The 13,298-nt window shown below is 38.8% G+C and overlaps 1 protein-coding gene across 1 annotated transcript in view; it reads left to right on the top strand.

Annotated features, from left to right (window-relative positions):
• Nucleotides 1-13,298, top strand: part of LOC126456638 (serpin B6-like) — a 221,195-nt gene that overhangs the window by 35,695 nt on the left and 172,202 nt on the right. Inside the window, exon 3 of the mRNA XM_050092381.1 lies at nt 6,036-6,158. Coding sequence (XP_049948338.1) covers nt 6,036-6,158 — 123 coding nt within the window. The remainder of the gene's footprint in view (nt 1-6,035; nt 6,159-13,298) is intronic.

Genomic DNA, 13,298 nt, shown 5'->3' with positions numbered 1-13,298 from the left:
TCTCCAGCTGTTCCCTCTAAAATTAAGAAAATTATACATTCTCTCAAAAACAAAAACTCATTGGGTTACTATGTTCCCATACAAGAAGCCCAGTCTTACCTGAAATACATAATGCATCATGAACTCAAGGCATTGTCAAGCCACGTTTCGAAGGTTTAAACCTCCATCATCGGGTGGATTTACATTAGTTAGTATTACATATGTGTGTATGTTGTGTTACGATTTTGGAGGAGCTTGTGGCACTGCCTAGTGGAGAAGCAAGACACTATTTCAGAATATGGTTTTGGAAAAAACGGTGACTGGTAACAGTAAACTTGTTGTGTCATTTAATGTCAGTAACAGTCACGGTAAAGCCTAACCTAAAAATGTTTGCATTTAAAACATTGTCAAGCCCTTATTTAAGAAAAGTTATACGAGAGATGTCAATAACTAATGACCTGTTTCATTGCTGACATCATTTTAAAATTTTTTTGAGAAGATGGTGTATTCTGGAATAGGATCCCACCTGAGCATTAATAATATTCTCAGTAAATCACAGTTTGGACTTCAGAAGAGTTACTCCTCTGAGAATGCCATTTGCATGTTCATTCAGCAAATTTTCAAGCCTTAAGTAATAAAATAGCATCGAATGATATTTCCTACAACCTGTCTAGGGAATTTTACTGTGTGAATCACAATATTCTCCTAGATAAACTGAAGCTGTATGCAACTGATGTTACAGCTAATTGTTCGATAATGTCATATCTAACCAAAAGAATGCAGAAAGTTGTACTTAATAATTCTACCAATGTAGTCTAGGGACATTATTCTGACAGGGGAAAAGTTACTTGTGGGTTCCCCAAGGATCAATCTTAGGTACACTACTGTTTCTATAAATGTAAATGATCTTCTGTCCTATATACAAAAAGCGAAATTATTTTTTTCTGTTGATTACGGTAGTATTGTAGTCAATCCAAGCACACATACAAAAAAGAGAGCAAATGGTAAACAATGCTCTTAAAATTATCATTGACTGTTTTCCTGCAAATGGTTTCACCTTCAATTTTCTGCACATCTAGGGGTATTACACCAGTAATAAGTGTAAGACAAGAGGTGGAAATAATAAATAATAAATAGGACAGAAATTTCAGAATTCTTAGGTGTCCATATTGATGAGATTGAAGTTGGGAAAAGCACATTTTGAAACTCCTAAAACAAGTCTGTTCAGCCAAATTTGCATTTAAAATCACTGCAAATCTTGGTGACAGACAAATCAGTAACTTGATATATTTTGCGTATTTTCATTCAGTAATGTCAGATGGAGTAATTTTCTAGGGAAACTCATTTTTAAGAAAGGAAGTCTTCATTGCTGAAAAAGGTACTTTAAGAACAGTATGTGGTGGTCACTTACAATCATCTTGTAGATATCTGTGTAACGAGTTCGACATCCTGGATACTTCTTCGCAACATATTTATTCCCACATGAAGTGTTTTTGTAAGTAATCCACTTTAGTCCAAAAGGAACAATGATGTTTAAACAGCAGAAGTAAAAATGAAATCCATTACACCATTCATTAAACCATAGTCATTAAGTTGATCATATTCTGCTTACTGTCCTTGATGAGATGCACACTATGCAGAATGGAATATTACATTAATGACCCTCATTCACAGGTTGGTTTACCTATCCAAGTGATATGTCTCCCAGACAGCTGGTTTGTGGGTTATGAGGTCATGATGAGTTCAGATTTCTACATGCATTGATTTCAGTGGTGCTCCACTACATATTTATTGATGCCTCTTCCTGCAAACACACAGTTCCTCAGTAAAATTAGGCGTGACCAAGCATGCAACAGGTAGAGTCTTCAGATGGTTCCCAGTGGCGACATACTGGGCAGACCAGTGTGGCGTATGTCTGAGCCTGCAGGCCCACTTGCGAATGAAGACCTCCAGAGCAAAGACTCATGTGTATGACTTCATTATTTAGAACAACATTTATTTATTTATTTATTTATGCATCAAGTTCTATAGGACAAAATTGAGGAACAAATATCCAAGGTCATGGAACGTGTCAGTACATGAAATTACAAAATAAAAGTAATAACAGATTAAAATAAAATGTTTATGAACCCAAAAAAAAAAAAAAAAAAAAAAAAAGCCATAAGTTTAAGTAAACTCAATCAACAATAAAACATAAGAATCAGCTAAGTTTTCAAGGGACTCTTCAACAGGAGTGACCCATGAGGAAACACTTCAGTTCTGATTTGAAAACAAGTGGATTACTGCTAAGACTTTGAATTCTTGTGGTAGCTTATTGAAAATGGATGAAGCAGTATACTGCACACCTTTCTGCACAAGAATGCAGATTTGATTTCTACCTAGACTGAGTGAAAGCTGCTTATCCTTAGGAATAAGCTGATATTGTTAACAAGGAACAACAGTAAAGAATATATATATATTGAGAGGCCAGTGTCAAAATACCCACACTAATAAACAGGGGTTGACAAGAGGTTTGTGAACTTACACTACTTATTGCCCAAACCATTTGTTTTTGAGCCAAAAATATCCTTTCAGAGTGGGAAGAATTACCCCAAAATATAATACCATATGGCATAAGAGAATGAAAATAAGCAAAGTAGACTAATTTTCATATCAAATGATCACTTACTTCAGATACCAATGGAATAGTAAAAATGGCAGCATTAAGTCTCTGAACAAGATCCTGAACATGGGGTTTCCACGACAGTTTACTATCTATCTGAACACCTAGAAATTTGAATTGTTCAGTTTCACTAATCATATGCCATTTCTGTGAAATTAAAACGTCAGGTTTTGTTGAAATGTGTGTTAGAAATTGTAAAAACTGAGTCTTACTGTGATTTAGCATTAGATTATTTTCTACAAGCCATGAAATTACGTCATGAACTTCACTATTTGAAACTGAACCAATGTTGCACAGAATATCCTTTACTACCAAGCTAGTGTCATCAGGAAACAGAAATATTTTAGAGTTACCCATAATACTAGAGGGCATATCATTTATGCAAATAAGGAACAGGAGTGTCTCCAAAACTGATCTCTCGGGCACCCCTCATGGCACTCAAACCCCACATCACAGGCATTCTCAACATTGTGAATAATGACCATTTGCTGTCTGTGGTTAAAGTAAGAGGTGAACCACTTGTGAGTTACTCCCTGTATTCTGTAATGGTCCAACTTCTGGAGTAATGTTTTGTGATCAACACAATCAAACGCATTAGTTAAATAAAAAAAATATGCTTAGCATTCGAAACCTTTTGTTTAACCCACCTAGTACCTCAGAGAGAATATAGCATTTTCAGTTGTTAAGCGACTTCTAAAGCCAAACTGTACATTTGATAGCAAATTATGTGATGTAAAACGATCAATTATCCTTATATACACAACATTTTCAATGACGTTGGCAAACACTGATGGCACAGAAATAGGTCTAAAATTGTCTACATTATCCCTTCCTCCCTTTTCATGAAGCAGCTTTACTACTGAGTACTTTAATCATCCAGGAAACTGACCATTCCTAAAGGAAAATCTACAAATTTAGCTAAGCACAGGGCTAACATGTGCAGCACAGTACTTAAATATTGTGCTAGGCACTTCAACATATCCAAGAGAGTCCTTAGTTTTCAGTGATTTAATTACTGTGTCAATCACCCCCTTGCCTTATCACAGAGGAATATTTCAAACACCAATCACGGAAAGGCATTTGCCAAGAGAGTTTATAGGTTTCCCTGAAGTAACATAATTTTTATTTAATTCACCAGCAATGCTCAGAAAATGATTGTTACTTACTGTACATTTATCTGATTTAACAGTACAAACTGACTTTATATCATCAACCTTGTGCTGCTCTCCAGACACCTCCTTCACAACTGACCATATGGTTTTAATTTTATCCTGTGAATTAGCTATTCAATTTGCATACCACATACTCTTTGCCTTCTTAATAACATTTTTAAGCACCTTGTAATACTGTTTGTAATTTTCTAGTGTAGCTTGATTGTGACTACTTCTAACATTTTGATTTAATTCCCACATTGTCCTACATGATATCCTTATCTCACTAGTCAGCCACCCAGGCTGCCTTATACTGCTAGTATCCCATTTAGAGTGTTCTGATGGAAAGCAACTGTGAAAGAGGGTGAGAAAAGTGTAACGGAAAGAATTATATTTGTCATCTATGTTATTGGCACTATAAACATCCTTCCACTCTTGTTAACTGACGACGTTTGAAAAACTCTCTACTGCCATTGGATTAGCATTCCTACATAGTTTTTAATTATATGTGACATTTGTATGAGTACAAAAGCCTTTCAGTGATAATATTTGTGCATCATGGTCTGAAAGTCCGTTCACCCTTTTACTAACAGAATGCCCGTCTGGTAATGAAGAATGAATAAAAATATTGTCTATGGCTGTGCTACTGTTCCTCTGCACCCTCATTGAAAAAAAACACAGCCTGCATTACATCATATGAATTTAGAAGATCTAACAACATCCTTTTTCTTGTGCAATCGTATACAAAATTAATATTGAGGTCACGGTTTGTAACTAATTTCTGTTACTTCCTACAAAGCGAATCCAGAACCCTCTCCAGCTTGAGCAGAAATGGTCTGAAGTTAGAGTTAGGGGACATTCAACTGTGCCTGCACAACATTCAAATATCTATTCAGTGCACTGGCTTGATATGGACTCAAATGGAATATTGTTATTTATATACATGACCACTCCCCTACTCCGCAAGGAACTCCTTGAAAAACAGCCAGCTAATCTGTATCCTGGTAAAGGAACCTTCTGAATCGTCAAATTATTTAAGTGGTGCTCTGATATACCAATAACTTCAGAGTCAACGTCTATAAGCAATTCACTAATTCCCCCTCTACTTGGAAACATGATGTCCTCTGAAGGTGATTGTTAGAGTAGAGACATTGAGCAGTTGACAAGCACATAATTAGGACTGAAAATATGCTGGCTCTCTGACGAATCATTCTTCTAGCTAGAGATAGGCTCACACAGAGGGCATCTCAGAGTATCCCAGAGAGCTACAACACCAAGAAGAATCATTTCTCGGCTTTTAGCAAAATCAATGTGCAGTTTATTTTTTTGTAGGAATAAAGTAGAAGGAAAACTTTATTTTAATTTCTATAATAATGAGTGAAATCAACCACAATTTTTGATTTCGCTACAATTATCAACACCTTTGACCCATACTGATACAGATTCAGATTCATCTATTTTTCAATGATTCCTGGTCCTGATAACAAGTGGCATCATAGACTGGTAATAAGATCTACCCATATATCTGTTGTAGACCTCACAAATCTGAAATGTCCGATAGACAATGACATCATGAGTATCAAACGATTCGAGACCTGGTACTTTTTCTACTTTCGGTCCATGTACTATAGCAACACCTCACACTCTCGCACACGCACACTCGCACGTGCACGCATACACACACACACCTAGTAATGAGATACTTTATTCCCTCAGGTCTCTATAAAGAAAAATCTAATGCAAATCCAACGAGAAATCAATGTGATGTGTACTGAATGTCTTTTGCAGCACACATTCTCATATTTTAAATTAAGAACTCTGTTGCAACCATGCAAGAAAATACATTGGTACACCATCTTTAACACTGGAAGTTATCACTACATCAGCAATCCTCCTTAGCATCATTAAGAAGTCAGAGTGGTCCAATATTAAGTGAAAAGAAATATTTATTTATTACCTATTTATTTGAATAACCCTTTTGGAGGGAACAATAAATCAACTTTGGTTTTGCTTCTTTGCATTTAATTTTTGTTGCTCCCAGAAATATTTATTATTGGAAATAGCAGAAAATTCTATAACCTCTGCTTATCGGTAAATGTCTTCTCTATTGGTACCTTTTGTGTAACACAGTGACAATAATACCAAATTTTCATCACATTTGCGAAGTACAGTTGTACATGTAGTTGCTGCACAGATGCTCTCACAATGTTTTGTAATTCAGATAATTCTTTATTTTTTCACAGGAGAACCATAAATCAAGAAAATCACTTGCACATGTTACTAAATATACTAAAGGACAAGGAGGACACCACCACTTGCATGGGAAGATACATGAGGAAGATCATACTGGGAAGCAGCTTCAGCCGGTGCAACAACCATTACAAAGATTCTTCTGTTGTTGTATTCCTCTACGTTAAATTCTTGGCTAAATATTAAAATTATTGTTTTGTAGTATCCTTCTACATTAAATTTTTGGCTAAATATTAAAATTCTTTTAAAAACAAGGGACTTCTCCTGGATTTCATATGATTATTACAGAAATACCAAACAGACAACCCTACATAAGGCAATGTCATGATAGCGCCTTACACTGAGATGACAAAGGTCATGAGATATCTCTTAATATCATGTCAGACCACCTCCTACACATTGTAGTGCAGCAACTGGATGTGGTATGGACTCAACAATTTGATGGAATATTGGGCCATGCTGCCTCTGTAGCTGCCCACAGTTATGAAAGTACTAACAGTTGTGAAAGTACTCCTAGTAGACGATTTTGTGCATGAACAGATGCTCTCACAATGTTTTGTAAGTCAGATAATTCTTTATTTTTTCACAGGAGAACCATAAATCAAGAACATGGCTTGCACATGTTATTAAATATACACTCCTGGAAATTGAAATAAGAACACCGTGAATTCATTGTCCCAGGAAGGGGAAACTTTATTGACACATTCCTGGGGTCAGATACATCACATGATCACACTGACAGAACCACAGGCACATAGACATAGGCAACAGAGCATGCACAATGTCGGCACTAGTACAGTGTATATCCACCTTTCGCAGCAATCCAGGCTGCTATTCTCCCATGGAGACGATCGTAGAGATGCTGGATGTAGTCCTGTGGAACGGCTTGCCATGCCATTTCCACCTGGCGCCTCAGTTGGACCAGCGTTCGTGCTGGACGTGCAGACCGCGTGAGACGACGCTTCATCCAGTCCCAAACATGCTCAATGGGGGACAGATCAGGAGATCTTGCTGGCCAGGGTAGTTGACTTACAGCTTCTAGAGCATGTTGGGTGGCACGGGATACATGCGGACGTGCATTGTCCTATTGGAACAGCAAGTTCCCTTGCCGGTCTAGGAATGGTAGAACGATGGGTTCGATGACGGTTTGGATGTACCGTGCACTATTCAGTGTCCCCTCGACGATCACCAGTGGTGTACGGCCAGTGTAGGAGATCGCTCCCCACACCATGATGCCGGGTGTTGGCCCTGTGTGCCTCGGTCGTATGCAGTCCTGATTGTGGCGCTCACCTGCACGGCGCCAAACACGCATACGACCATCATTGGCACCAAGGCAGAAGCGACTCTCATCGCTGAAGACGACACGTCTCCATTCGTCCCTCCATTCACGCCTGTCGCGACACCACTGGAGGCGGGCTGCACGATGTTGGGGCGTGAGCGGAAGATGGCCTAACGGTGTGCGGGACCGTAGCCCAGCTTCATGGAGACGGTTGCGAATGGTCCTCGCCGATACCCCAGGAGCAACAGTGTCTCTAATTTGCTGGGAAGTGGCGGTGCGGTCCCCTACGGCACTGCGTAGGATCCTACGGTCTTGGCGTGCATCCGTGCGTCGCTGCGGTCCGGTCCCAGGTCGACGGGCACGTGCACCTTCCACCGACCACTGGCGACAACACTGATGTACTGTGGAGACCTCACGCCCCACGTGTTGAGCAATTCGGCGGTACGTCCACCCGGCCTCCCGCATGCCCACTATACGCCCTCGCTCAAAGTCCGTCAACTGCACATACGGTTCACGTCCACGCTGTCGCGGCATGCTACCAGTGTTAAAGACTGCGATGGAGCTCCGTATGCCACGGCAAACTGGCTGACACTGACGGCGGCGGTGCACAAATGCTGCGCAGCTAACGCCATTCGACGCCCAACACCGCGGTTCCTGGTGTGTCCGCTGTGCCGTGCGTGTGATCATTGCTTGTACAGCCCTCTCGCAGTGTCCGGAACAAGTATAGTGGGTCTGACACACTGGTGTCAATGTGTTCTTTTTTCCATTTCCAGGAGTGTACTAAAGGACAAGGAGGACACCACCATTTGCATGGGAAGATACATGAGGAAGATCATACTGGGGAGCAACTTCAGCCGGTGCAACAACCATTACGAAGATTCTTGTTTTGTATTCCTCTACGTTAAATTCTTGGCTAAATATTAAAATTATTGTGTTGTAGTATCCCTCCCAGTAATGTCCTGTAAATGTTCAATTGGGTTTATGTTGGGTGATCTGGCCAGCAAAATTATTTTCTCAAATTTTCCAGAAAGTTCTTCAAATCAATCACAAACAAATGGGCCAGTTACATCGTGTGCCATCATCCACAAAAACTACATTTTTGTTTGTCAAAAATGGTCTCCAAGTAGATGAACTGAACTACTTCCAGTCAATGACCAGTTCATTTGGATCAAAGGACCCAGTCCATTCCATGTAAACACAGCCGACACCATTATGGAGCCACCACTAGCTTGTACAGTGCCTTGTCATCAAATTGGATCTGTGGCTTTGTGGTGTCTGCATCACACTCAGACTCTATCATTAGCTCTTACCAACTAAAATCGAGACTCACCTGACCAGGTGTAACATTTCCTGGCAAAACACATATTGTATGTGGTAAAAAAAAAGAAAAAAATAATTGAACTGGATGATTGTAATGTTATTTCTGCATGGACAATGGTTGTGTGAACTTTATGTAGTGAAGAGAAACCATTATGTGTCATGTTTTATACTTGTATAGAATTATGTATCGATTTTTTTAAAGATAATATATGTGTTGGCGAGTACTGGAACCGCCACAGACAATACTTACTAAATATCAAACAAAGATGTAAATGTATTAAGCCGAGTATAAATAGTAGTGACTGAGCATTAGTTTCTCTGTCGTCTTCTTGAAGTTACGTGAGTAGGAACAGCCTGTGATGCTACACTGTATGATTGTGTAGCATTCTTTTGCCAAGATTGAGAGAAGGACGCCATTAGGCATTGATTTGTAAAGGTGTGTAAGAATTTAATCTGTCTAAATGTTTTGAATAGAGTTACTTAGTGAAAACTTGCATTATGATTTGTAATAAGGTTCCCTGGTATTTTATCCCATCCTTTTAAGACATTTTCAGCTATTTAAATATTATTCGTGATGCAGAGCTGCGCTATGAACGAATGAGCCACTGCCGTGGTGCATTCAAACTGCATTAAATGAAACCAATCATACTGCTAAAAAGCGGACAGTTAAAAGTGAACTAAAATTATTTCTTTCAGCTTTTGGGATTGATGGGCAGAGCAGTAGATTTTATGATGTGTTTTATAGGTGGAGGCGGCCTGTGGATGATGTTATATTTTTAACAGTGCAAAAAGATAATTTACCTTCATGACATAAAAGAAATCTTGCTGCGCATAGTTCTGGTCTGGCAAACATTATAGTGAAAACATTTTTTCTCTGATAATAGTCTCATGTTCTCATGTTAGTCATGGTATTTATTGGTGTTTTAATGTTAACAAAAATCCACTGGAAAATTTTGATGTTGAACAAATATTGCATACTGTAACATCAGTATTGATAACGACATAATTTTCAGTAACCTTCTCAATAACTGTAAAGTAAGAAAGATATGTTGAACTTTATAGCGAGTTACAGTAACGAAACAATGTTCCTTTTATAGAAAGATGGATCCAGAATAATAAGAACACTAGCCTATATTTTGTTTTGTTGAAAATTAATGATCCAAAGAAAGTCACAGCACAGCATCCCTCTTTTCGTAGCAACAGATTTTATCTCATCCATTTACCAATATGTTAGTTGTTATGCGAGCAATAACAAAAAGAGCAAAATTATCACCCAAAAATGTGGGGCAGAATGTGCAGTGGCCAAGAAAATAATAACTGTTTGGATGTGGGTTTTAAGGGAGAGGGTAAGGAGTCATTCCAATCCCGGGAGCGGAAAGACTTACCTTAGGGGGAAAAAGGACAGGTATACGCTCGCACACACACACATGATATATATCTGTATCTGTGTGTGTGATAAATGTATGTATGTGTCTCAAGATTAATGCCATGTATTAATGACTGTAAAAAAATTCTTTCACGAAAAAACGCACCACTGCAAGCGAGTCAGATGAAAAGATACTGATACTACTGGGAAACTGTAACAGCTACATAATCCGGGGGCAGCCAAACCCCGAAATCAGATAAACTAAAGGTAAGACTGCAGTGTAGTTGTCCTGTTCGTGAAGTGATCTCATATCACTAGTGATGTGGGTAGTTTGAAGTTAGTATTTATGACAGGGCAAAACTGAGTGTAGATAGTAATTTTTAGTGTGCAGTGTTTTGTAGATAAATTACCATATTTTGTGTGCAAGTGGCAAAACTGATAGATCCTGTGTTAGAGTATGTAATTTATGAATATGGTTAAATTGCGTAGCCAACGTCCGAGCAATATGGATACTGAGGGACAGCCATTAGTTAGTGCAGGAAATATAGAAATCGGTGCATTAAGCAGAACAAGTACTCTCTTTGAGAATATACCATGTGAAAATGTTGGGGCAGGTGCACAGGAAGTGGTGCCACCGCCCACCAGTGCTCAAGGAGATGTAGATAAAGAAATTGTACCTCCCCCAGAAAAGCAGGAACCAGAGAGTGACAATCTGCCTCGTGGGTATTCACTTCAGGCAATATTAGAGCGCGTGCTGGATTACCAGTCAAAATTTGCCTAACAACAAGCTGAAAAGGACGAAAGAATTGACAGCTTTCTCGCACAGCAAGCTGAGCGAGATCGCCAGCTAGCGGAAAATTTCCTTGCTGCGATATTCGCTATTTTTGACTTCATTAAAACAGCAAATACGAATAGTTAATACTTTCAGCCAGAAGGCAAATACTTGTTTATAAATAATTACTAATGTATAATAAGGCGGAGCATAGCGACGGTGGAATTTTCTAAATAATGTAAATCGTCGTCTTTGAGCGGCAATATAAACAGATAAATACGGATAGAGATGCGATCCTTCACTATTTTGTTCGCTGGAGAACAAATGAAGCCTTGAGCGCTTAAGACTTGTACTGTTTTTTTTTTCTTAAGTAAGACGGACGCAGATTTGTGGCAGTCTGATCTGTTACTAAATGTATAAAAACGTGTTACGTCTAAGTCTGAGTGAAGTGCAAAAAAAAAGAACTGTTATAACTTATCGTGACGACGCACGAGCGACTCAAAGAGGACAATGGCTATATAAAAGAGCGCTCAATGGACATGATACGGACATAAAAATCTACCGTCAATGTAGTACTAAGCTTAAGGTATGATATATGTTTTAGTTATAATAAATATTTGTTCTGGGAATACTGAATCATTTAGCAGTGATCATTCCTATCATCTCCTCAGTATTATTTTCATTTTAATTATGCATTTTGCTAAAATTACAGACACCAAGATCAGCAGTCCAATGTGCGTGTTACACTGATAAAAAGAAAACTGTTTTATCGTCATCTTGCATCAGCTTTAATATTGAATTTCCCTTTTGTGTGATGTTACAGTTGTTTTTGCGCCCTTTAAGAACTTTCTGGTCCCTTAGGAAATTGTTTTCTCATAACAATAACTTCATGACCGGGTATGATCGTATATACGATCATGAAGTAATTAGAAAGAAGATAATGCAATTTCTTAATCAATAGCACGCTAGCTGTGACTGCTTCCAGCCACGCGAAACTGCAACTAAAAACTATTCACATTTCATAATGCAATATTCTATGACAATGGTCAATCCATGATTCTTACGCCAATTGTGATTGATAAAACAGTAAGCGAAATCTCAATTTCCAACTTTTCCACTGAATAACTACATCACTTTTATTTTGTAACATCACACTTGGCGCCCGAAAAAATTAGTTCAAATTCTTGGAAAATTTTCTATGTGCTTGTGATAATAAATGTTCTGTCGTTTCATGTACACATCATCTCTCTGTGATAATGACGGAAAATATTGCTGGTCAATAACGCAGTTTAATTATCGAGGAAAAGAAAAGAGACGCGAGTTTGCAGAGACAACATAGCGGTAACCAAGCCATCAAAAAGTAAGTCAGAATTTTGCATACGCAGTGTAGTGCTTCAGTAGCAACGTTGCTTTTCCAAGTCGATCCACATCCTCTCTTATCTTCTTCCCGCTATAGAAAATCTGCTTTATTTTATCTTTCAAAGTAAAATTCTTCGTAGTCTGATAATAGAAATTATTTTTTTCCGTTGTTAGTATAGCTGTATTACATTTTCAACATGGTGGATATTTTGTGCAATTTGCAGTGAAGAGCATCTTCATTCATTTGTCTGAAACGTTTAGGTTCCATCTTGTCTTCTCGCCAGACAGAATTTCATTTGTTGCTCACCGGAGAGCGGTGCTCTTAGCGGACTCACTACGTCACTGACAAACGACGAAATCCTTGCGTAGGACGTGATTTACTGACGAAAATGGCAGATAGTAAACAGAGATAGGTGACAACAGGAGGTGGGAGCAAAGACGTTAACAGTATTCCACACCCTTTACGATCGCGAACGGTAGGTTCCCGTGTGGAAACTGAACTAACTATGTCTGTAACTGGGGAAAGTGACCCTAAAGTCCAAACTCTTCCCGCTGCAGCTACAAATGACCTCGGTGCGTTAATTGAAATGCTGAAACAACAGTTTGACGCAGTAAATGAAACTATAAAAACACAAAATGAGACTGTTAACGCCCGATTAGTGCTGTAAGCGAATCAGTAAAAACACAGCTAGGCACAATCAAAACAGATCTGCATAAAGAAATTACGGCTGAATTAAATACCCATTTGGGTGAGGTGCAAACTAAGATCAGTGATCAAATTCAGAAAATGCAGAAACAGGTGAAAAGTGAAATAGCTGAAGTATCTGGAACATTAAACAAAAAAATTCAGTTAGAAATGCAGTATCTGACGTTGAAGGTGTAGTGGAGGATCTGTCGAGGCAGATAGACTCAATCAATATTGAAGAACAGGTTAAGAGCACCGTGAAAGCACACGCGGAGGCATTGTCGGAACACTACGGTGAATGGATAAAGGGTAAAGATATTTTTATCGAAGAGAAGGTCAGGGAGGAGCTTAGGGAGACTGTCAAGGATGTAACATATGAAATCTTAGCTGCTCCTGGTAAGTCGGGAGACACAGTGGCTTGTGAATTGGGACAGATTCGAAGGACACTTACACGGGATCTTCCCGAGTGGAAGCA

This window comes from Schistocerca serialis, chromosome 2 (genome assembly GCF_023864345.2).
Source record: "Schistocerca serialis cubense isolate TAMUIC-IGC-003099 chromosome 2, iqSchSeri2.2, whole genome shotgun sequence".
NCBI lineage: Eukaryota > Metazoa > Arthropoda > Insecta > Orthoptera > Acrididae > Schistocerca > Schistocerca serialis.
Note: the sequence above shows the minus strand (reverse complement) of the source record. Positions and strands in the feature narration are given on the sequence as shown.